Source organism: Phoxinus phoxinus (genome assembly GCF_949152265.1).
Source record: "Phoxinus phoxinus genome assembly, chromosome: 8".
In the NCBI taxonomy this organism is placed as follows: domain Eukaryota; kingdom Metazoa; phylum Chordata; class Actinopteri; order Cypriniformes; family Leuciscidae; genus Phoxinus; species Phoxinus phoxinus.
Genome location: NC_136883.1, coordinates 8,275,358 through 8,301,165, shown reverse-complemented (window position 1 = coordinate 8,301,165; position 25,808 = coordinate 8,275,358). Strand labels below are relative to the sequence as shown.

Below are 25,808 nucleotides of genomic sequence, written 5' to 3'. Positions count from 1 at the left end.
GATTCTTCATGTTTTCTAGTGAAGACTTAATGGATCCATTTGTGCAGATCAATGGATCAGACCACTGCAAATAGTATGTAACCCTATCAAGATGTGATTATTGTGCATGTCATTTGAAACCTGTATGACTTGCTTTCTTTTGCAGAACATAAAATATGATATTTTGAAGAATGTTAGCCACAAGGTTTTGGTGACCGTAGACAATATGGGGGAAACCTCCGATATCACTGAAACAAATTTTATGTTCCACTAAAGAAAAAGTCATACCGGTTTGGAACAACATGACTTAGTAAATGAGAGAGAACTCAATTTTGAGAGAACTATTAGTGTGGTTAGAGGTTAGTATTTGTTGTGTGGGAAAGCAGCACCGTGATGGGCATGACCAAAGAAATCTTTAAAATCAACTGTGACTCCAAGGCTCTTCATTGTCCAGGACAATATTCAAATACCCAGGCCTATAGGTTATTATCCTTGAGATGTAATGATGATTGTTAGTAAATTTATATACAATTAGCAAATTTATATTTAATATAGAAATTTCCATAATTTATTTTAATTAATTTGGTATTTATTAAACCATATTTAAAATGACAAGTTTGCCATGATCGTGAAACCCTTCTTAAAAATGAGTTGTTGATGGTGACAAATTAAATTAAGAATGATAAAGTTTACATTTTGGTATTTTTGTTTTACTTCGCTTGTCTAGTCTTATTTTAAATACATTTATGCCATCTTACAGCCCTCTAGTGAGCCCCCGTCCCCTGCTCTACAGGAACACCCACCAAAATATCACTGGTTTATAAATGGAGAGATCCAGTCCGATCAAAAGCAAAAACTATGTCCCTGTATTTTTCATTTATTGCCCATGAAAGCTTTTTGCAGTGCCAATCGGTGCAAATTATTATTCAGACCACTGCTGAAGTAGAATTATGATGCAGTCTGACCGCTGTGGGACTAATGGTCATTTTGAAGGTATTAAGGCGTATTTTTATCTCCATGTGCTAGTAATTACAATGAATGCTAATATACTAATGAATGAAGTATAAACGTCTTCAATAAGATAAATATTTGAATACTTTTGCTGTCCACTAAGTTAATTTCACACACTGTTTTGGGTTAGTAAAAGAGGCAGACATACAGTTTTTGGTAAAAGAATTTACTTGCATGAATGTCCTAATAGCAAAGCATAACCCATAGCACTCTGTAGCAAAAAAAAAAAAAAAAAAGTTTGCTGACATATTTCAAGTTTCCCCTAACGTTTGCATCCCCAGCACTAAAAAAAGCAAACTGTGCATCAATGATGACATTCGTGATTGTTCATCACATTCAGAACAGAACAGTCGATGGTTAAAGTCGCAAAATAATTTCACTTCAAAGCTGATTTGTCCAACAGATAGGTATATACACACAAGAAAGATGGGTGAATCCACTACAACAGACCCATTCAGATCTTTGCCCCTCATGTCTCACCCAGAAGTTTCTTTTAAAAACGGTATTTGAGCATTAATGGTGTGAACGAGAGTGCACAATTGTTATTCATGTACGGAGCAATGTATTATTTAATGACACAGGCAAATGGCACCATCTAGCGGTCTCTCTCAGTCAAGGCAACAAGGGCTGTTTCAAAACCTAGACGGGCAATCGGGCATGATGCGTTTGCAACCCGTAGAAGCACTTCAGTTCGGCCCTGCAGTTGAAACCAGTGTGGACCTTCCTGTATGAGTAAGTCTATGGAGGAGGGATGGTAATATATATCATGTTTAAACAAGGATCGTCATATCTTAAAGGAGGTTTTTCATTTCCCGTTGCAAATATATACTGTGACACACCCACACATGCACAAATGAAGCACACACACTCACACAAAATGGAAAAATGGACAAAAGAAACGAACGAACAAACAAAAAGAAAAACTTTACTACTGTAATATATATTTTATATATATTTTATCAAGACAATTTAATTTCAGGGAATAGGTGAATGGAACAAAAATATGAAGAAAAAAAATGATCCAAATAAAATGAATAACATAAAAACAAAAATAGTTTGATGTTCCTTACATGAAGAATCTTTAAAAAGGCAAAAGAAGAAAATAACACCTCACACATCTAAGCGGTGTGTTGTGACAGCTTCTGTCTGGAGAAGCACGCCTACCTTACACATCTGGAGATCAAGTAGAACATTTCCTCTCAGACATCCTAACCATTTTTTTTTCTTACTACACTAATAAAAAAAAGGAGAAATGAAAAAAGTGTCAAGGCTGCGACAACAATGGCGTGGCACGCAGGTACGTGTTTCCACCGTGTGCTACTTTAAGCAGTCAGTCACGCTGACGCAGTAGCTATTGCAGTTAAATAACAGGACAAAGGACATTTAAATCCTCTTCTTTCTTTTTTTTGGTTGTTGTTGCCTGTACGTTTGTCTCTAAACTTCAACATCAATGCCTGCGAAACTGTTGAGAGAATGAAAACAACATGATGGAGAGTTTCTATGATACACTGACCTTGGAACATCAAGCCTCTGGGGCAGCGGATGAAAACTGGAAAAAGGCCTCTCCAGAAAGCCGGTCTCAAGGTTCCCGCTTGGGGAGGAAACCACAACCTCCCTGTTAACATGCTAGAGATGTCTTCCTCTCTCTTCCCTTTAAAGCACAAACATTTTCACATCTATAGTGTGTGTGAGCCTCCCAAACCCCAAACAATCCCACCCCGGTCCACTACTCAACGTTATGCCCATGTACAAAAATTGAAACAAAAAGACACACAGTTTAAGAAGTAGATTTGAGAACACGCATCCGTCCGTCCGTCCGCACACGCACGCACAGCATTCGGTACGCTACCCAGGCAGAGAAACAGCACTATTTCTTTCGGTGTTACCCCATCATCGGTCCTCCCGCTGTAAAAACACTATTGGTAACAGCTAGTTCCAAAAAGAGCACTTGTACAATTGCAGAAATATGGCTTTAAAACTGTAACAATCAGTGGGGAAAAAAGTCCAAATTGTTTGATTTCTTTTGTCCCCACAAGATGATTTAGAGCGTGTTCAATATTTGTGTTTACAAGAGGCTTTAGTCCTGTAGTCCAGTGTTGAGTGTGAGCGTGTGTCCTGAAACCTGCTGGTGCTGAGCGGTGTTCTCGATGGTACTTGATTGGTTGAGATTTATTCAGTGATTGGTGGATTGTTTTGCAGTGTGTAGTGTCAGGCTACGATTGGCTGGATGGAAAGCCAATCGTAAACCAGGACTGACCAGAGGGTACCACCTGTTCGGGATCATTCACAGATGCCGTACTCCCGCCTAGAACCCGCTTTCCTCAGAAGGCTTGGGTTGCTGGTGCACGTGTCCTTGTACGAGTTTGCGTTTGTGTATGTGAGGGGCGTCCGGTTTGCTGGTAAGGGTGAGAGAGTGGTGGGGAGGGGAAGGGAGGGGGGGTGGTGTGGTCACTCCCGCACACTGGCTGAGTAGGAGAACTGCGAGAAGTGTGTACGTGTATCTGGGTCCTCCGCATCAAGACTGTCATCTGCAAGCAACAGAGACACAGGCCAATGAAGGAAAAAAATCAGTTCATCAAGTCATTTATTTTATCCATCACTACTATTATCTGTCTAAATGCAAGTTATAGATCTTATTGTGAACAAATCATCCGTGCACAGGTTTAATTTTTTTTGTAATATATTTTGACCTTGTTTAATGTTTAACCCTATAAAGCCTACAATATCTTATACGCAAATTTCAAAGGCCTCTTAAGTATCAACATGATTGAAACTTTGCTGAAAAACCTGTTGTACATAATCTTCTACATGCTTAGTTTTGTCTGATTAATAGTTTACGCTTTAACAACTAATAGGCTTTTAGTATAATCAACAAAACTGAGTTGTAAAGTTTTTTTATTAAAACATTTAGCCTAAACAATGGCTGTAATAACTTTATTTATCAAAATGCTCCACAGAGTTATTTTATAGCATAGTAGCTATACATAGCATAGCTTTCCTGAGGTAAACATGACACGACACGTTTTATTGACTTCTTTCGGCTGTTGATTACGTGTGACAGGATACATTTCAGTAAGTTGTGCTGTATCTTTCAACATGACTTCTGAAGTTCATTCATGTTTATTAGCTTTTGAATCTAAGGAGTTTTTCTGAGGACGTCATCACCAACCGTTAAAGTTGATGAATGGCAGGTAATATCCAGCATGATGTGTGTTTTTGAAACCAGGGAAAATATAAATGTTGTATATCAATATAAATAAGTTAGTATTGTGGTTTTATGTAGGAACGCACGAACAGAAATGTTAAAATTATGATTCTGTTCAAAGTGAATACTTTTTTTTTTTTTTTTACGCCCTGACAGCGAGTGATCCATTACGCCATAAACAGCACCAAAACTATATTTATTCTTTAAATTTCGTGCTAAAAATCAACAGAATTTGAAAGTTGACATCTGCATTATCTAATGGGACAGTTCCGATAAAGGTAACAAAGCGTCAAGGAGTACGGGAGGTGATGCAAACAATATGTTATGCGTTACATATAATATTATAAGGAGAATATATATTATAAGTACAACTGATATTTATACACATTTAATGCAAGTAGTGTATTATACTGTTATAAAGATCTAGTTGGTTTACATTACATTGCAAAGTATCAGAATTTCATCTTCATTTTTGGCCATATAAATATCAGCAACTAGACCTCACCAAATTGCATATTATTGTTCTGTTTGGGTCTCTGAATAAAACTGACGCGTTTATGAATCTGAACAACAACAAAAACATTTTGGGGGGTGTTAAAGGTTTAATAAATCATTCTATAAAATAAAAGAAAAACATTTGACTTAATTCATATGTCAGGGTTAATTAAATTGTCATAACTGTGTCTTCCGGTGAGAACGACAGACTCTGTTGATGTATGCTGGACTTCTCCAATCAAATAAACCCTGCACCTTTAACCCTCCACTTTTGGGTGCAATGTCCACCTTGCAAAATCCAATAACTAACCACCCTACATTTTTTTCTTTTTCGATAATCCATTATACATATGATATGTAAAATAAAAAAGACATTTAAAATGTATCTCCATCATTATTAGTTATTTTCCACAGAGTGGCTCCTCCGATGTTACTCCTTTTCTCAAACACACAGAAGAGCTGTGACTGCTCTCATGCAGACATGCAGTGAGGAAGGACTGAGGTACTCACATTGGTCAGGTGGCGTGACAGTAATGGTCTGTGCAGTGAACTCGTCGTCAAAGTAGCGTGTGTCTGTCTCTGAGGTCACTTGTGGCTTGAAGGGTGGGATGAGCTGCAGTAAACAGGAGAAGAGAGGCGAGTCTGAGAAAAACTCTAGAGAGCATTGGGTTCTCACACATCCCTCATTAGCCCCATGCGAAGATCAGCATAAATGACTGTTCAATGTTAAATGTCTTTTGAACTACAAAATAAACACGTTTTGGTTTGAGGGTAAAGCTCTTCTGATCACACTGCGATCAATCATGCGATCAATGACAAGCTGAATCGGTTCTCTCACGGTCTCAAACTCTTTTACCTTCTTTTGAAGGACATCTTGCCAGTTCATGGAATTGAAGAACTTGTGTGTCATCACTTCTTTGGCATCTTCAGGACTTCCTCCAAGCCTTAAAAAAAAAAAAAAAAAAAAAATCACTTTCTAAAAACATACCGTACACAAAATCTTCTTTACAACAAAAGTAGAAACAGACGCTCCTCTAACCTCTGTTTGGGGTCTTTCTTAAGCAGGCCGGCCAGCAGGGCCTTAGCCTCGGGCGAGAGGTTTCTAGGAAAACGAATCTCCTCCATTAAAATGAGCTCAAACAGACGCTCGTGGTCCTGGTTATAGAATGGCAGCCGACCACACATCATTTCATACATGACCACTCCCAGACCCCACCAGTCCACCGCACGGCCATAATCGTTGTCTTCTAATACCTACAGCAAAGAATGTGGAGGAGGAGATGAAAAAGGGAGCGCATATATATATATATATATATATAAAGAAGGAGAGGGACTAACATTAGGATACAAGGACCAAGAAACTAGTGCTGAAATACAACATGAAATGGCTATTACAAACCATTTTGTGTATTTCTGAGTGACAAGACCATTAAATGTAAAAAAATTACCAGGTTCATCTTCTAGCTTACCACCACGTTTCCCAATTGAAACATCTTATTTGGAATAATTGCCAAACCTTTATTACATTAAAGGTGCAGTCTGTAATTTTGACAGTTAGCGGGAACTGCAGTCCAAATTCTAAATATTGGAGAAAGAGTCGTTTCCCCCGCCCACTCAGACTCAACGCTCATGCGGATTGCCAATTTGATGACGCGTAACAGGAGCGAGCGCAATTGACAGTGAAAGCCGAACAGACTTACTAAGTTGAAGAGTTGATTTATCCACGTTTTAATATGCTCCCGTTCATAGAGATTTTTAGATGGATGCCGAGGGTTTTTTAGGTCTGGTAGAATGCGATCTCTGACCAGCTTGTTTGCTGGCTTCCATTGCTGCAATATGCTGTGTTTTCCGCCAACTGGTGACATAGTCTAAATACTATTGGGTAAACTGGCAGCGTGAGGTATCGCACAGACCAAAACAAAAACAGACATTCCGACATTGAACGCACATTTCAAAGTAGAATAACTGGCTGTAGCATTGTTTTTCAGAGAAACGACTAGTGTTGTCAAAAGCTGAAATTTTAAAACTGAAATTTAAGCGCTGTTGAGCAGAATCCTAAACCACTGTAATATGCCATTTTGTTCATGCGCTTATCGGATATGTCTGTGATTGGCTACAATGATCAACGCACTGAGAAATGATAAAATGGGAAAAGGCCTGGGGAATATGACCAGGCAAGAGCTAGGACCCAAGTTAGCATTGGAGAAGCTTTCCGGCACTTGAGAGACGTTAGAGTGCGGGAAGGCCTGAAAACAGATGCAGAGGTTGCTTCTTTCTGCTCGATACTTGACTAACATTGGTTTTGCTATGTTTAACAGAAACAAGATATGATGTTGTTATAAAATTAGCTGTAGTAACAGGACAGTCCGATGTGCCAGCTGGCTAAAGGGAGGGTTGTGTTTGTTTGGGTGTCGAATTTCAAAATCAACAATGTTTCTCAGAAATTGCATACTGCACCTTTAACAAGCAGTAAATTACTGTCAAATACTGGAAAGATTTTATGAAGGCTGGATTACTACAACAGCACCTTAAACCATAATTAGCTATTTGAATATTGGTTAAGATCAACGGCGAAAGCTTACGAAGATTGCATTTTTTCTTCTTTGGAACAATATGCATGAACAATGAGAATAAACCGGGAATACACAGAGAATAACAGACTGATACATTCGATTCACAAAGCATCTTTTTCTGCTAGCCAGAAGAGCAATTCTGCCAAATATTTTCATAATGGCTTTTTTTTCTACAGAGGTTTTTGAATATTTTAATTTAAATAAATAAAAAAATCAAACATATTGTGCCTTTAAAACACTAAAAAACATTATCATGGGTCAGAAAATGAGTGATTCAGAGATGAGCCTGATTTAGTGTTTTTTCCATTTTAATCTGGTACCAAACTAAGATCTCTAAATTGGTTGAGAAAACATGTTAATGGAGTGAGTTGGCAGTACCTCAGGAGCAAGGTACTCTGGGGTCCCACAGAATGTCTTCATGGTGGCCTCATTAGTAATGCCCTCTTTACACAGGCCAAAGTCTGTGATTTTAATGTGACCATCTTTATCCAGCATTAGATTCTCCAGCTGCAGAGGAATATGCAATTCAAACAGAATTAGGAAATCTGTCATTAGTGGTAAAAAAAGGAACACAGACTTCATGCCTTTGTGGTCTATGACACAATTACATGACATCCTTTCCCAACACAATTCATAAACTATTTTCACAATAATTACACAGCACATAAAAGGAGAAAACCTTTAGGTCCCTGTAGACGACATCTTTAGAGTGCAGATACTCCAATGCTGAAACAATTTCAGCCCCATAGAAGCGAGCTCTATCCTCCGTAAACACACGCTCTCGAGACAAGTGGAAGAACAGCTGGGAACAAGTAAAAAGGAGACAAAACAGAATTTTTAAAGAGACAGAACGGTGAAGGCTTTAGTTTGTTTTTGTAAGGGGCGAGAGGATGTGACAAACCTCGCCTCCATTTGCATACTCCATGACGAAACACAGACGATCTCGTGTCTGGAAGGCGTATTTTAGTGTCTGTAGTGAGAAAGATTAAAAAATTGGAATTCAATCTAAAACCAAGATAATTGTGCAATAAAACTAAAAGAAAACTAAAAGAGATGGACATACTGTAAGGAAGGGGTGCCGTGTGTTCTGCAACACTCTGCTTTCTGTGATTGTGTGTGCGACCTCGTCCTGAAACAGACACACGCACGCCACCATGTTATTAATATAATTCAACAAATAATTCAGAAGTATTTTAAACTTTGATTTGTGAGGTGCCCACCTTAGCAATGATGACCTCTTTGCGTAGAATCTTCATGGCGTAGTACATGCCAGTAGCCTTTTCCCTCACTAGAATCACCTTTCCAAAAGTGCCTTTACCCAGCAGCTTTAAGTAGTCAAAGTCACTCATTGTCTGAGGAAGAAATCAAGTTGAAAAGCTTATTTTATATGAATTAATTCAGTTATAAAACTGAATTGAATTACAGTGATGCAGATCTGACTCATTGCATACAAAAACAATTAAATGAAATAAACGTGCCCCATTATGCTTTTTCGGATACTACCTTTCATGCAGTGTGTAATATAGCCGTTTGTGAATGTAAAAGGTCAGCAAAGTTTCAATCCTGAAACGAGCTGTCAGTAATTCCTGTCTTACTTCTTGCATGAACCTACATAGGTTTGTAACAAATTTGTGTAATACTAGCCTCAGGGCTGTGCATCAGCAACAAAGTCACGATACATCTCCTGATACAGGGGCCACGATACGATATACATCACGATACGGGTCTGCACTAAATTTTACTACCTCATCTTTCTAAGCAAGGAGTTGGTAACATTACTGTTTTTGAAGCAATAAAACTCACCGCTTCAGTTAGAGAAACGTAGCACAGACTGAGGTAATTCTCTCTCTCTCTCTCTCTCTCAGGCCCCTAAATAAACACTGACTTGAAGTATTACACTTTTCTGTGAATAATAGAATATCGAAGTAGAAAATCGATCAATTTCAAGCTTACTGGTGTTTTCAGAAAGCCAGCGCTTTTATCCACAGTGGAGACAGAGTGTGTGCACGTGGTTGCCAGGTTGAGAAAAATAAGTAAAACACAAATAAGTCCATATTGCGCAAGTGTGAAGCTATGATTGGGGGATTTCGTCTCTTGATATCAGGCAACCCCAGTTATGTTTCTCTGTCCAGTCCTCGGGACCCGCTGCTCTGCACATTTTGTATGTCTCTCATATCTGACACACTCAGTTCAGTTCATGGAGTCTCTCCTAACGAGCTGATGATGTGATTCAGGTGTGTTTAATAAGGGAGACATACAAATTGTGCAGAGCAGTGGGTCCCGAGGACTGGAGTTGAGAACCACTGTTCTAGCCTATATATTCTATTAATTAATTTCAGCAAATTTCCACTCGGTTACTAACGCTATTCTTGTATTCAAATAAAGCGCAGTCCACATGCTTTGGAATCGATACAGAAGCAGCTCGTATCGACAAGTAGTATGTGACGATACATCGTCGTATCGGCCTTTACACGCATGTTCTTCATTGGCTGCCCGTGAACAATGTCTACTTTGACTTGCCCTCAAACATTGTAGTTGTAGATGAGGGCTAGAGCTGTTTGGTTTATGTTGTAGACATGTCGAGAGGGTGCCGTTTTCTGCACTGCAAATCCACGTTGCACACACTTCCAAAAAATGACGACACATGGCAGTTTCACACCACGAACTTGCGTCAGCGTAACTACATCACTGAAGCTGCACTCGCGAGAGTATTCACAATGGAAGCATTTGTACAGCGTCACATCAGCGGCTCCAAAGCGGAGCGTTTCTTTACAAAAACAACTATAAATTTGTTTTTAGAAGTGGGTAATTTCGAGTTTTGTTAACCGGTGTACAACATTTACATGTAAATGGTAAACGACAAACAACCAAGAAAGCAGCTCTGATCATGTCGTTTCAGTCATACTTCAATATAGAATGTGCCGTTCCTCTTTAAGGCAGACAAAAGCACCATTTCAAACAATGGGCAAGTTCTCTCCGCGTTTTTGTTTTTATTCATTATATATATATATATATATATATATATATATATATATATATATATATATATATATATATATATATATTCAACTTGAATATTTGACATGACGATTAAGCAATTTCAACTTGGGTCAAAATTTTCTATTCATTATAAGAGTGTAATTATCACGGTTTTCTTTTCTTGTATGTATTTTAAGTGGTCTTTTGTAGTTGCTGTCATAAAATCCTATTAAAATACGATCAGAACAATTGACACTCCAATTCTTGTTAAAACACTAGACATGCTTGTTCTGTGCATTGAGCACTTTTTGTTTGAAATCATTTATTTTGTAGATCAAAAGTGTGCTTCCACTTAATTTGAGCGAGAGCAGTGCGACAAAAATAGACTTGGCGGCGAAACCCTTGCTTCACTGCTGCTCACGTGACGCTTCACGCTCACACGTTGCTTCTCCTTCTGGTATGAATGCACTCATTTGTTAACATGAACGTCGAAAAAATGATGTGCTGCTCAGAGCTTGAGATGTGAAACATCAGTCACGCTCGAATTGATACGGTAAAAAAAACGCCATTGTTACTGTTCGCATTGCAAATTCTGAGGAAGCCTCCGGAGCAGAAATTCAGATACGGTAATGGCCGCTTCATTTCCAACATGCGCTGTACTCAGAGTAGACCAATCACAACAGAATGAGCCATCTGACCAATCAGAGCAGAGTAGGTTCTCAAAAAGGATTTGGCTCCTTGATTGAACCATTTCAGACACTGTGAGAAAAGAGTTGATGCTGCAATGTATATTAGGAAAAATGTAAGTGTTTTTTGACCTTGGATGAATGTAAACCTATTGTAGGAGACCTAATTTTAGGAACTAATTTTGACTTTAAAAAACAATTATCTTGTGTATTACATCGTTACTACATGATGATAACTGGATATGAAATATTGATATAAGATAAAATTCTATTATTTGACAAGAGAGAGTGCAAGGTGACACCAGAGAGAAATTAGCACAGCTATGCAGGAAATTGGTTGCTTGGGAAAGCAGTCAAATGAGGCGGTTACTCAAAGAGAAGTGAATCATGTTATCCAAACAACCAGAATGTGGCTACACGTTGAGGCAAGGCACTCACCACTTTGGTGCGGGATTTTGCGATCGCAGCCTCCATCCCCTCCAGGCTGTTGTCTCCAGGGGAGCCAAAGTTGATGTCCATTGGCTCCTCCTCTTCCCGGGACTTGAGCCCATTGGCCACAGCCTGGATGGCACGAATCCACTCCTCTCTGCATTGACATGAAGATGAAATCATATTAGCCATTCATTAACTCTAAGTAGCAAAGCAGGTTAGATTCCGCTTGTTATTTTGTGTTGATCTCATGATCTCATGTACCCGATTACCATCCTTTTGGAACTTGGACTTTTTAGTCACGAAATGACTTAACTCCTATTTCCACCTAAATGTTTTTACCTACTTTACGGTTAATTTTAAGCAACAGGCGGTGAGTAATATCCTGTTTGGATTGGCAAAAGTCCTGTTAATACAACCAAATCTGCTTTTCCAGTAAATACCATTCAACATATCGTTAAGCTTTCTCTCTCTTCCATTCATTCGTTCATTCATTTAGTATTTCCAAAGACACTGATTCTAGCAGGACTCTCCATCTCATCTCCTCACCTTTCAGCATTGCTATCCACGTGGAAGGTGCGCTCAATAACAGTGGTCCACTGCAAGCAGCGGATGACAAACGTGTTCGGCCGAGGTCGTTCGGTCTTCATCAGCTGACACTCTGCAAAGGATATTACAGTTTTAAAAAGTTTTATTTGGGATTTAAATTTCTTGAATGGGTCAAAAAATTCTAAACACCATTGAAAGTGAACTGTGATTTGATCTGTGCCTCTTGCGGTCTTCATTGTGAGGTTCTTTTTGACAGAATACACCGATTTCCAGGTTTGGGAGATTTAAACACTTTATGGGAGATTTAAAAGTGTAAACACATTTACACTTCATTTTAAGGTATCCGTTTTACCATGTAATTATACATTTAAGTACTAATAATAATTAACTACAAGTACTTACTATAAGTTTAGGATTAGGTTAGTTCCATGTAATTAAGCACAATTTGTAGTAATTACAATAACAACTACATGTAACGTGTGCAAACAACACACTGTGAAATAAAGTGTTACCAAAAAAATTATAATAATGAAATAATTTTTCATTTTTGGTCAAATTGAAGTTTATAGTGCGGTTTTATACTTTCAAACATTCGTATTTATACTTTAGTTAAATGTGTGATTTGGGTGTTAAATGTGTAATTTCTGTGCCACTTTTGTCAAATTAAAGTCTATAAAGAGGTATTGCTGAACAACACTGACACCATTTCCTAGTGGTCAGCAGACAAACGAATAAAGTTTTTGCCATAATTTACCACTATCCTTTTAAAGTAACCATGAAATCAAAATTGACAATTTTGAAAATTTAAAATACTGCAGCATTTACTAAATGAGTTATTCGTGCACATTTGTTTTTTTACATTCGTATGTTCTTATATTCTTTAATCAAAATAACTTCCCCCTCGAAACTTTCCCCTCTCTTTTTAGAATGTTTCCCGGATGCGAGGGCGGGAGAAACTGTCAATCACATGAGATCACAGCAATAGCAGACAACAACGAGCCAAACAATCCTTAAGAACAAAATCAATTCTCAACTTTGGTCTTAAGCCAACTTTAAATGTGCTAGATGACCACAAGTGATACAAATCTTAAAATAAGCAGAAACAATATGTTGGCAGATGTAAATCAATAAAAATAAAAACTGCTGATATCATCGAATTATCTATAATGGTGCATTTATATATATATATAATACATCCCTTGCCTTAGAAACAGTTTCAGAATGATAACTGGCAAGAAATAATAAACCAACTAAGGGAGCCATATTTTATAATAAACCAACTAAGGGAGCCATATTTTAGAATATTACACAATCTGCTTTGCATGAAGGGAGGCAGCACTGTGACAGACCTGCGACGGAAAAGTTGTTAAGAGGCGGCTGATTGTGGTCTGACGTCTCAGGCTTCTCCTTGTAACCGATGAAAGAGCCATCACTCTTTAGGATGAAATACCGGGGCCTCCAAGTCTTAATATATTCACCTGCAGACAGCAGGAGTAAGAGGAACAAGGAAGTAGATGGCAAGAGGATGAAAGCATCACGGGGTGGGGGACAGACAGACAAGGAAGACAACAAATCAGTGTTTACAATTCAAATATATGATACAGACTGTCCTGATGAATAAGTAAGCAGTGTTCACCTCTCTTGTGGAGCCAGCCCTCTCTGACGATGCTGACCTCGTTCATGCTGGGTTAGGGGTGTGTGGGGGCGTAGGGCAGGGTGGCAGGGAGGTTGGGGGAGGGGGAGCGTCGAGTCTCGGGTCAGGCAGACGTTCAGTACCACAGAGCCAGACTCACCTGGGATCAAGGCAAATAAACTAATGTCAACCACAAAGTACAACACAGAAAGCACCACAGAACCATTTATATTGCTTATGTATAGCAAATAGAATTCATGAACAACATTAAACCCCATTGCCTTACGTTCTATGACCGTCTTTATTCCACAGAATAAAGAAAATATACAGGTTTGCAACACCATTTGGTGAGCAAATGACAGAATTCTCCTTTTTGGGTGAATGATACCTTAATAAAAGCATTGTGAATGCGAATTTATGTTTGTTGTTATTATTAGCGTGTCCAACATGGTTTCTCAACTGGTTTGGTCATGGGACCCATATTTTCCCATGGTCATTATTAAGCCACGACCCAAATTTTTAGGAATCTGAACCAAGCAAATTTATTTTCAAGAATTTAAACATATGGACACTGACCCGCATGCAAATCCTTCCCAGCTAACACACGACATAAGTTAGGTATTTATAGGTACTTTTTGGCAATTTCATGACTTAGGCTACTACATGCTCGTAATTTCATTAGCTTTTTTACAGTACACAGCGTGCACCTCCACATTAGCACAATTAAAGAGTGCGTGCTTGAGTACAGTATAATATCTGACAGGAAAGGAACGTTGTTGTTGTTTTTAAGGCCCTGTGTTAATACCTGGTATTAATGCGTTTTGGTCGATCGGATCACAAGTGATTGATGCTAAAGACAGGTGTAAACGGTAAAAAAACGTTGAGCTTTTCGATCCACTTCCACGCATTTGACCAGATTGTGGATCTTTTATACCCTGGAAATCCAGAGTTCTCACGAGAGCACAAGTTGAATTTGCTCAGCGAGTTCCTCTGGTGTCGAGTAATGATGCTCATTAAATATGCCCTTGTATCTGAGCTGCACCAATCAAATCGGGATATCTGATATCTGATATGAAACCAATACTAACTGCAGAACCACAGCGCAGTGAAATCAAGGTAATTCGTAAACATTGCAAGATGGCTATGGATGAACACCAGTTGTTTGAAACAGCTTTGGGCGCTACAATGAAGATTTAGACTTGCCTTTTTCTCTAAAAGAGGAACAGAAGACGGCGCTCGAATCGTTCCTTTGCAAGAAGGACGTTTTAGCTGTTTAGTCTAATCTACCAGTTAGCTCCACTGGTAGCTAAGCGTACGCAGCTTAGAGTGTGTATTGTTGTGATTGGTTGTAATGTTATCCAATAGCGTGCAGTGAGACTTTCAATCTCGAGCCGCCCCTCGAGCTGGCCGATTTTCATTAGTGACGCCAGACCATTACGCTGGGTTCACACCGGACACGGGAGCGCCGCGGAAAATCACGCGCGGCCCGGCGCGTGCCTGTTCACACCAGACGCGTATTCTTCGCCGAGGTCGACAAGCGCTTCTGCTCAGTTGTTGTTTATTCAGAGCTATTTTTTACATCATGGTTAAGTAAATAACCTCATAAAATGAATACACCATGTTTCTGTAACCAAGAAGTTTGTACACTTCTTTTATTAATCCGTTGTCGAGACACGCATGCAGCCAGAGAGAGAATATGGTAGACAGTAGTAGGCTAGTGTAGATATACCGTTGAAATATACATCCTCTCTTCAAATTTAAATCTAAATCTATTTTCCTCTTCCTGTTTCCCAGTGCGAGTAATTTGACATCATCCATTTTCACATCATCCATTTTCACTTATCAAATCCTGCCTGCCTCTCTCTCTCTCTCTGTTTCCCTGTTTGTTTGTGTGTTCTCGCGGTATTTTAATTAGAAAATTGACGCGGATCACTCGCGGCTCGCGCAAAAAATAGACCAGACGGCGAAACTGGCGCTTCACGGCGCGGGCCGGCCGCGGCATGCCGCGGTGCTCCGCGTCTGGTGTGAACGACACCATAGGTTAACATGGGCGCCGAAAGGAAGCGGCCGCTTCCGCGTCGCTTCTGCGTGCGGTGTGAACCCGGCGTTAATCTTTCAGATTTAGTTCTGGATTTCCAGGCTAGATCTTTTATGCAATTGTGGTCAAATATGCAAGAGCGGCTACTGACCTAAACATGGTGAGAAGTGACCTAGCCAGACAGGACTATAACTTTGTCGGCTGAAGACTGTTTGAAGACGAAAAACATACCAAGCACAATGTTCTCTCACCATTCCTGATTTCTCACAGTGTTCGGCATGGTCTTGCAGCTATCAGAGCAGAAACGAAAGCAGATGTTCACTATTTGTTTTTCCATCGTCTCCTTTTGTGTTCATATGTAAATTGTGTGCGCTTATTTGTCTATAAGATCGTAAGATCAAAAACTTTAAGTTTACCCATTACGTTAGATCCTCTTCTCAAAGAAATCAGTACAGAAGTGGTTGAAAGTGGACAAAAGAGACGAATTTAAAAGCCAGGTGTAAACGCGTCTACCTCGTCCACTTGTGATTCGACCAAAACGCATCTTAACACCAGATGTAAACAGGGCCTAATGGTGCGAGCGAGACTTTCTTTCTAGTGATGCGCGGGTCGTCTCATAACCCGCGGACTCCGCGGGTCGGGGCGGGTAAAGAAATTGTCGCTTTATTTGCGGGGCGGGTACGGGCGGGTCATTATAAACAAAATTAAAAAATGTCAGCCTATATTAAATATTTGGGAATATATATTTTCATATTCTATTAGGTTATTTGATAAGGTTACAATATGAAGATCGCAGCAACGTATATTGCGTGATGTCACGAAAGCGGCGCGCCAAACAGCTCCCACCGCCAGCTATAAAGTAAGGAGAAATAAAAGTGGAGATGGAAGACGAGGTGAGGGAGATATTGAGGTCGGGAATTTATATCATTAAAAGAAAAGAAGGTCAGGCTGCTAAATCTAATGTTTGGGACCGGTTCTCAGAAATAGTTGCAGCAGGAGACAACAGCAGTTTCGGCTACGTGAAGTGCTTTGTAAATGTTTAAAATGTTTATCACATGACCTGATTTATGGTTCATTTTATTCATATTTATAATCGTCTGTTGTTGTCAGTTAACATGGCAATGTTTCTGCACTTTCAGGCTGTAATAAAGGCTGTTTTCATTTCCATTACAACGCATGTCTATTTAATGGTCGCGGGTGCGGGGCGGGTTGTAAAAATAGATACAGTGGTGCGGGGCGGGCTGGGGCGGGCCAAATAATTTCATAAATGCGGACCCGCGAGTTGGAAAAAAAAGCCGACCCGCGCATCACTATTTCTTTCGTAACAAGTTACGAAAATAACATGAGAATAATGGCAATGACATACAGTTTCATACGTCTCATCTGACTGCAGACACGGAATCAGGACAACGCATTTTTCTCAAATGCTTTTAGGCCTACTTAAACTGCGATTGAAAGTTGAGTCAACAGCGTTCACACGTCTTTCAAAATAAAAGTTTTGCATCAGAAAAACTTTTAGATTTACAGGGTTTTTTGTTGTCGTTTCCTTGACTACACACTCTGCGACCCACTCAACCCGGTCTTGGGACCAACTTTTGGGTCACGACCCACCAGTTGAAAAACACTAGCACATAAATGAAAGATTTTACACAAATGGTCACCTGACAACAGCTACAGGAATGCCACCTGTTCAGAAATGTTTGTAATGTAAACTTGACAAATGCAGCATTCAGCACTCTCTGTAACAGATAAGCCTCCATCTCTAAGGATTTCATATTTAACAGAAGAGGAACAGCTGAAATCATCTTACTGAATAAAACAGTGTCTTGTACACCATCCAATATAGAACTCTAACTGGGGGTAGGAGAAGATGAATGATCATGACAAGACAAAGAGGTAAGTGCAAGACTTTCTATGGAAACTTTCATTGGTATTATAAACTGCATTAATGAATCTACAGTGCTAAGTCATCATTATTCACATAAAAGTGTCTTTACATGTGGGATAAAGTGCTGATCAAGGATGAGGGTCAGATCCTGATGGATAATCAGTTTTTTGTCTTGCATATCTTGAAGATGATTTTATGAAGGCTATGGGTTGACAGTGAATCACCACCTTTTATTATAAAAGTGCTTATGTGAATAATGCAATATTACCTTACATCGGTCCTGAACTCTCCTAAACGAGCAATTCAGTTAAAAAAGAAAGTAGGCTATACTTTCATTTGTTATTAGACTTTGTAAGATGTCCAATAATTTGAATAAATAATTTACTGTAGCTAATGGCTATAATGAAATCAAAATACAAGGTTCGAAATTGCAACCATTTTAGTCACATATGCTCATGAAATGAAATCTGTGCGACCTAAAAATATATTTGGGAGCATTTGTGCGAGTGCAAATAATGGTTGTGGTAAAATAAAACATCATTTTCATTTCTCTACAAAATGTTATAATAATAACTAATAATAATAATAATAACATTAATATTAATAAATGTATTATGATTATGGGGATTATATGTATAGCCTACTGCATTTGTTCTAAAAACCCTTTATCTAAATGCACTCGCGTGTGATTAAACTGACACCAGTTACAACTTAAAGCTAGAGTAGGTAATGTTGGAGAGCTAGCCAGATTTGAAAGTGGCACCTCTTCTAAGCTCCGCCCCCTCCTGTCAGTGCTCCGTCCAAAGCTACGCCCCCCCACAAACATGAACGCGCATCCACATTTGGAGTCAGCTGCATGTACCTACTAGACCAGTGATGCGCGGGTTGATCCAAAATGAGCGGGTGCCTGCGCCCGCGGTTACGAGTCATCCAAAAATATTTTTAATGATATTCGGGTCGCGGTCGGTCGGGTCGTTTACCTTTGTAATTTATATAGTACTAGACACAATGTTCTATGAAATACACAGGTCTACACTTTATTGGCTGAATGCGCGAGGATGACGCACGAGCAGTCTGCAGATGAAAGTGGGAAATCCTTATTTACCTTTTGAATGTTGAGCGCGTTATTAACTTTTGAATAAAAGCTGACGCGGGACAAAATGCCCGATTTCCCAACGCGTTGAACTGAGCAATGCCATTGTGCCATTTTAATAGGCTACTTTTAAACGCATATAGCTCAGTAATGTCAGTTTTATGTAGCCTATTTGCTGAGAGAGGCGGGATTTTTGTTGGGAAAGTCGGGGGAGAGACGCACACGTCGATTAGACTGGATAAACACATGCAGCATCTTAATTGTTAAGAAAATGAAACGAAATAAATGAATAAATCAAGCCTTTATTACAAAACACTAGGCTATATCATACACCATTCTGAAAAATGCGCACCCCTAGTTCCTCCGTCTATGGCCCATGACGCGATGAGCATTTACTATAGCTACTTCAAAAAACGCGGGTCGGGTACAATATTTTCTTTCTTTTTTTTTGCGGTCCGAGTGCGGACGGGTTAGTTGAAAACGCCGGTCGGGTGCGGGTTGTTTATACATTGACCCGCGCATCACTGCTGTGCACGCAGTGGTGCTCGGGCACGAGACATGAAGGCATCTGATTGGTTCTTTACATTCGCACCGAATGGCAGTGATTGGTCAGAGTTTTTACTGTCCTACAGCTGCTACAGAGGTCAGATTTGTTTCATTCCTTTTTCTGAACACATAATGTATTGACTACTATCAGAATGGAAGGACCATTTCACCCAGTAGAAAAATTTTCTGAACAGGATTACCAACCCTAGCTTTAAGGTTACAACAATTACAACTTAATTTGAATTTACAAATGCGTTTCATTTACACTTGGGATGAAAGTGCAAAATAATCATGAAACCTGCATTCCCTGTTCTTATTTGCAAGGCTTTTACTCTGATAATATATGTATAATGCAAATGCTGTGATTTTTAAATCACAATAAATGTGAAGAGAAAAACACAGACATGGGACAAGGATGAGCCTCATTTACCACAAAGTGTTTTTAAACCATTTCTGACGGGAAATGCGACAGTGCTATTCTATCACCATGGAGATGCCAATTAGACTGCAGTGAAGCCAGTCTGATCCACAGGTGAACACGCCACTCTGTACACCGAACAAGACAAGACACCTGCTGCTTTCAGAATCAACATTAGAAAGAACATGTTTTGTTCTGCATAAAGCCATGCTCAAAATGACAATTTGGGAGAAGAATTGTTCATCCAAATGAAAAATTAATTGTCACTTGTACATCCAGAAGTTGACAGGGTATTGTGGATGGTTGCCAAGGCATTGCTGGTAATTCTTTGTAAACTTCACAACTGATTTGGCAATGATTAATGATTAAGTTCTTTAATGTGTTTAATTTATTGATTATCAATATTAGGGATGCACCAATACTACTTTTTCTAGAACTAGGCCGATACTTTCATTTTTGGTACTCGTCGTTACCTGCATTTTCACTGCATTTGGCATTTTTAAATGTATTTGGTAGAGAAACCAAAAGAATATTGAATCATATTATTGATTTAATTTGTTTAGCAAATATTTCCTTCAGTCATTTCATGCTTAATTATGCATTAAAATGTATTGTACAAGCCTCTGTTACTTTCACTGTTCATTCTATTGTTCTATCACATATTTGATATTTAATTTAGGCCTAATAGCAAAGCACAAATTTAGAGCTGCTTCAGCAGGGTTCAATGCTGAGGGTTTTTTCCACTGGCCTGGTTGGGTCAGTGGTTCAACTGTTAGATACCAGTGACTTATCAATTCTCAAATACAATTTTGAAAAACATTATTAAAGACAAGTAGAGTGTCAGTAGGGCTGGGTATCGAGTTCGATACTTTTTAGGCACCGACCAAATTGCTTTGATACCATTGAGTATCAAAAAATGTCTTGTTCAGTACCAAATTTCCATACCTAAGGGGTTAATCTCGTCAACGTCAGTGAGCCAATAAGCATGCAGCATGATTGGTTGTGGCGAGGCATCAAGGAAAAACTCAAGTGGATGCCAGTTACGCCCAGAGACGTTGCTCACACGTGAGGCTGTAGTCTGTAAGCGTCCGAAACCCCCATAGATGTAAAAAAAATTGGAAAAAATCAAAAGTGTGGCTGCATTTCACCAGACTCGATGCCAACAGTGCGCAATGCAATATTTGCGACAAGACAATTGCTGCCAAGACCAGCAACACGACAAATCTGATGAAGCATTAGACAGTGCAGAGAAAAAAAAATTAAGATCAGACAGTTGGGAGCAGACAGATCTGGAGCGTGTCACAAATTAACCAAACTCAGCGTATAGCCTAGGCTACCTGCCTCACAGACATGAGAAATAGGCATATAGAAAGCTTGAAATGTCTGCTTGAAATGTCTACTTTTAAATGAACTAATTAAAATAGAAAACAAGTACTCTCTGATTATGTAATTCAAATGAAAGGTGCATTTCTCACTATAGGCGTTCACTATACAGCGGAGATGACGAGTCAGCAACATCAACTTCATCTTTGCAGCCAACACTTGTTTATTAATAAACAAATAAAATGTCTCCTAGCTATTTTTTCCAGACACATTAATTTATTTTTATTTTATTGGTTTATTTAATAGGGACCATGCAATGCATATTCATGAACATTGTTGTATAAAAATACACCATGTAAATATGCCAAAATGAGAACAAAAATCATAATTGGCGATTATTCCCTTGAAATTGTAATTGCGATTATCCCAATTTAATAATACAAGTTTGTTAATAGAGGATTAGATTAGGACTCTGACTAATATGGTATAGCCTAATGGAAATGCAGATACTTATTCTTAGATTGTTAATACATATTTTTGAACAGGTGACATTTTATGTGTTGGCCCTTCAGTTGACTTCAAAATAAAAGACAACAAAATAACAAACACTTGATTTTTTTTTTTTAATTAAGCAAGCCGAAGCGAGCTGTACCGTACCATGCAGTGGAAAAGCGCCAAAGCGTGCCGTACCGAACCGTACCATGCAGTAGAAAAGTGCCATTAGTTCAAGTTCACTTGAGATTTCACATCATGTGCATTCATTTGGTGAAAACTGTGGCGTTTTGAGCAGCATTGCACACCCTGTCATGCTGTTGGCTATATGCCACTGCAGTAGACGGATATTATTAATGCTAGCGATAGCGATTAATCGATCAATTTAAACAACGAATGATTATGGGAATTTGGGTAAATTGACATCTCAAATTCAAATGATTTGTTTAAATGGCTAATTCATTTAAGAATGTTAATGAGTTGTTTATGAATGGATCATTGATTCTTTGACTAGATCGATTCGTTCAGAAGGCTGAATTATTCCGTAATAAAAACATGGCTGTGTTGCTGTGAGATACGCTATAGTTCTGCTGTGATCTTTGTTTGGAACTTTTCGCTGCTGAAATAGAACAAAAACAGTCAATATAGCTATTACATCTAAAATGTAAGTGACTTCATATTAACTACCTGTTTATTGAACTGTTGTGTGAAATCACTCACATTTTCAATCGTGATTCAGGAATTGGTATTCAGGAAAACAGCACTCTTGGTCATGTGATGTTGCTCACCGTAACTCCATATTTTGTTCGGTCAAGCAAGTAAAACTCTTTCCCTTGCCCCTTCAAAAAAATCTATTTGTCCCAGACAAGCATTAATAGCGACTCGCGAGTCCTATACCAAGTTAATGGTTGGTTGCTGCCATAAAATTCAATCTTGAACGATTAGATGCACCATGTTAGATTTGATTGACATAGATTAGAACATGATTCACAATATCTCTTTTTTATGTTTCGTGGAAGAAAGTCATACAGGTTTTATTTCATTATGGGGTAAACGATTATATATACTTTTTTTCAATCTGTTTTTGACCATAACATTATAATAATTATTGTAGTTAATATTGGTGCATCCTTTGTGTTTAAAAATAAAAAATGCTCCATGGTATTAGATCAATCTACTTAACCCTTTAAAACCAACGGGAGCCCGTTTGCGTGTTTCTGTTTAGCTCAATCATTCTTTTTGCATACAAAATAAGAGACGTTACACATTCAGATCAAGCCTACAACATGCTCCTGTTGCGTTGTGTTCACCGGCGTCTAATGAGTCTGCACAAATTGCGTAAAATCAGTTTAAAACAAAAACAGAGCACAGAGGCACTAACTAAAAACAAATATTTAGATTTCAAGTGGCGTTTTCACTCATAACTTCATGAAACATGCATATGCCACACCATTATTTACAGCAGATTCTCATGATTAAAAAGTGATGTAACATACTTGGCTAAAAACGTCTCTCGTCTTTCCGGGATGCAATGTGTTATCCAATGTTCCCAGAACCGTCCATGCTTGTTTTTCAACATGGAATATCACAAAAAGGTATAATTTTAAAGCTTAGAAACTCAGCTTTTTAATGTATCCAACCATTTTGATCCACTCTTATCGAGTGCCGTGTAGTCCCTCTAAACCGGAGTGTACCGCCCCCGGGCGCCACCTAGCAACGAATAAATTAATAATCATATTTTTCAAAACTACTGCCTTGATCAACACAAAATACGTGTCATTTGAAAGCTTAGAGTCTAAATCCCTAAGTTATTGCATGTCGAATAAGAGAAATATGTAAAATTATAATAAAAAAATATAGCCTATATATTTTATATAGGCTATAGAGTTTTGCTAATCAAATTTCATAAAATATTATATATACGTTTACCAGAATTTTTTTTTAGCAATGTGGTCAAAAGTCCAAAAAGCCCATCTCGGAGTCGCTTTAATTTTTGGTGTTTTGATATGGCTCCTATAATACAAGTCTGTGGGATTTTCTGCTAAAATTGATCTGTAACTGATCACTTAGAAAACACCTCGCCAGTCCTCAGCAAGACACATATTTTGAGGGATCAATAATGTTTGTAGCACACACGGTGCAGGACAAAAAAGTAGGCTAGGCTACGGTTTAACATTATTGTAAGGTGTTTGTTCAGGCCTCTAACCCAATATAAACAGAAGTAACTGAAAGCTGTTTTTTCTATCATTGTTGTTGTGAGGTGAGTAAGAGCAGTCTGTGCCAGAGGAGTTTCCTGGCATAGCAGTGCCTCTGGCACAGATCTGGCATGCTGTCCGATCACCATGGGCACAACACTGGATTATCCCAGCAAAATAAAATCCCCACCTTGTGACGGCCCTGCTAGTCCATTACACAACTGCTTAACACATGCACTGGCATTAAAAACACACTGACTGTCTCTATCGCTGGCATATAAGTTAGGTGGCGTGCATCTAGTGTGCGTGTATATCAGTTGGTCAGTGGTCTGACTGTTCCTCTTTTTCAACAACTCTCTCGCGCGCACATACGCACTTTGAAGTCCACAAGAGAAAGACAAACAAGAGCTGTGACCATTTCAACAAACTAATGATTACACATTTTCTGTGACGAGTGGAATAATTCCAGACTGAGAAGTCCTAAACCTGACCCCTCTCAACCCCAATAACCTTCAGACCTCATTTACACTCGAGCACGAACCTGGCGGATGCATTATTTCATATCTGTCAAACATCTGACCACTTTAAACTAAAAGTTTCAATATTTTACACACGCAAACAGAATTGAACTAAACTCCACGTGGAACAGCACGGCAGCTCTATTAATAAAACCAAAGGGGTATAAATTTGATAGATAATCCAGCATGTAAATTACCATGAGTTCGTCCTAAAGGTTCACATCCATCTGTGCAACGTGTAAAGGGCCTGTTTGATAATATAGGCTACTCTTCATTTACACTAATTCAGCTATTCTTTTTTTATTTACCTAAAATGAGATTTTCATCAAGACACAATAATGCACTTACAAGAAGATAACATGCAAAGACCCGGCGAGAGAGATAAGCATACGCGCCAAATGGGTTTAAATAGATCTATAATGGTTATTGTATTTATTAAACTGATTTGTAAAGGGAAACGGAGAACAAACGTGTGTTATGACGGGAGATGATGTTTATCTATCAAGTAAGCATAAGAAACACATATTCGTGAAGAGATTCTGTCTGGTAATGTATCCCAATGGTCAACGGCACATAACATTTAAGTGCAATTTAAATATAGAGACTCGGGCTAGGCTAAACATCACGCTAGCCATCAATCATCGATGCACGCTTTAGTCCCTTACCTCCACTTTTATTCTCCTGCGTTGTGTTGGTCAACTGAAATGTAAAAATCCTCAAAAGCCCATGTAAGTGGAGTGAAAAGAGGGTATTTCGAAACGTGAAGTGTGTATTTATTCCTCTCGCGAGCTGCTGTGTATTGAGCTCTGCCAATGACCACTCAGCTGCCCCAAAAATAACAACACCCAACCGCCCGATTATCCTTACAAACCACCCCTCAGTGGCCCAAAGCACGAGCCCGGTCGCCCAAACTCATCCCACAGCGCTTATCTGACGCGTTTAAGGCTTTTAAAACCTCGTCGTGCCCGTCCTTTGTAGGTCTGTGAGCGATGTTACGGCGGTGGTAGTGGTGGTGGTATCACGATTAGGCCTCCGTCTAGCGACTCAACGGGAGCACAAACAGGAAATGACCTCAGCGCACGCTCGGCGCGACGTCACATGCAACGTCCGAAATTTGAAAAGGTTCGTTTTTTGTGTTGCCGTCTGTCAGTAATGTAGTAATATCGAGGGTGTGATTTTCGAGTGAAATCATAAATGTCCGGATTGTTTCATCGATTACTATTTCAATACTAGGCCTATAGCCTACTCTGCAGTCTGCATGCCCCCTCTGCTGCTTATGTGTCTGTCACACGGTTCCTCTGCAATATTCATTTTTCAAAGTTAAAGCCTTGAGAGAGAAAAATATTGTACTCCAATTTAAGTATGTTTTTATATTGCCTGATTATAAGGATTTGTGGCTAATTTTATAAACAGACATACAAAAATATAAAAAAGAGCTATGGTAGGCTAACGTTACCATTTTTGTTGCTATTTTTGAACTGCATTGGAGGATCAAACTATTACCATGGTTCATGAATATGGTAATAATTCAATAATATGGTATTATCAGATAACGTTACCGTTATTGTTCCATGGTAACGTTATCACCTACACAAATAAATTCTGATGAAACCTGTGAAAAAATTGGTCACTGGTATTTGTAGGACGATTCTAAGGGCCTACGCACTTTTGGGGCCCAACCTCTTTCATTGAGCCCAAAATTGCTAGTGGCTCCACAACTCCTGTAGGGCGGGACTTGATTTCGTCCTCGGGAACGGG

General features: G+C 39.0%; 1 protein-coding gene across 1 annotated transcript; it reads right to left on the bottom strand.

Moving 5' to 3' along the window:
- Window positions 1-1,895: 1,895 nt before the first annotated feature.
- Window positions 1,896-25,337, bottom strand: akt2 (v-akt murine thymoma viral oncogene homolog 2). Its single transcript, XM_079620344.1, has 14 exons — window positions 24,716-25,337; window positions 13,543-13,699; window positions 13,256-13,384; window positions 11,907-12,018; window positions 11,367-11,514; window positions 8,484-8,615; window positions 8,327-8,392; window positions 8,165-8,233; window positions 7,943-8,065; window positions 7,642-7,770; window positions 5,730-5,944; window positions 5,547-5,634; window positions 5,201-5,303; window positions 1,896-3,518 (listed from the first exon to the last, which is right to left on the bottom strand). Exons 2-14 carry the CDS (start codon window positions 13,586-13,588, stop codon window positions 3,439-3,441), a joined length of 1,440 nt encoding a protein of 479 aa, XP_079476470.1. The 5' UTR covers window positions 13,589-13,699; window positions 24,716-25,337; the 3' UTR covers window positions 1,896-3,438.
- Between the last annotated feature and the right edge of the window lie 471 nt (window positions 25,338-25,808).

What these genes read in the sequence shown, in the direction of transcription:
- akt2 (XM_079620344.1), bottom strand. Translation starts at nt 13,588, where the DNA reads ATGAACGAGGTCAGCATCGTCAGAGAGGGCTGGCTCCACAAGAGAG. An exon ending in TAACAACTTTTCCGTCGCAG is followed by an intron (nt 12,019 to 13,255) that starts GTCTGTCACAGT and finishes TATCCTTTGCAG; the next exon opens with AGTGTCAGCTGATGAAGACC. An exon ending in AAGAGGTCATCATTGCTAAG is followed by an intron (nt 8,393 to 8,483) that starts GTGGGCACCTCA and finishes TGTCTGTTTCAG; the next exon opens with GACGAGGTCGCACACACAAT.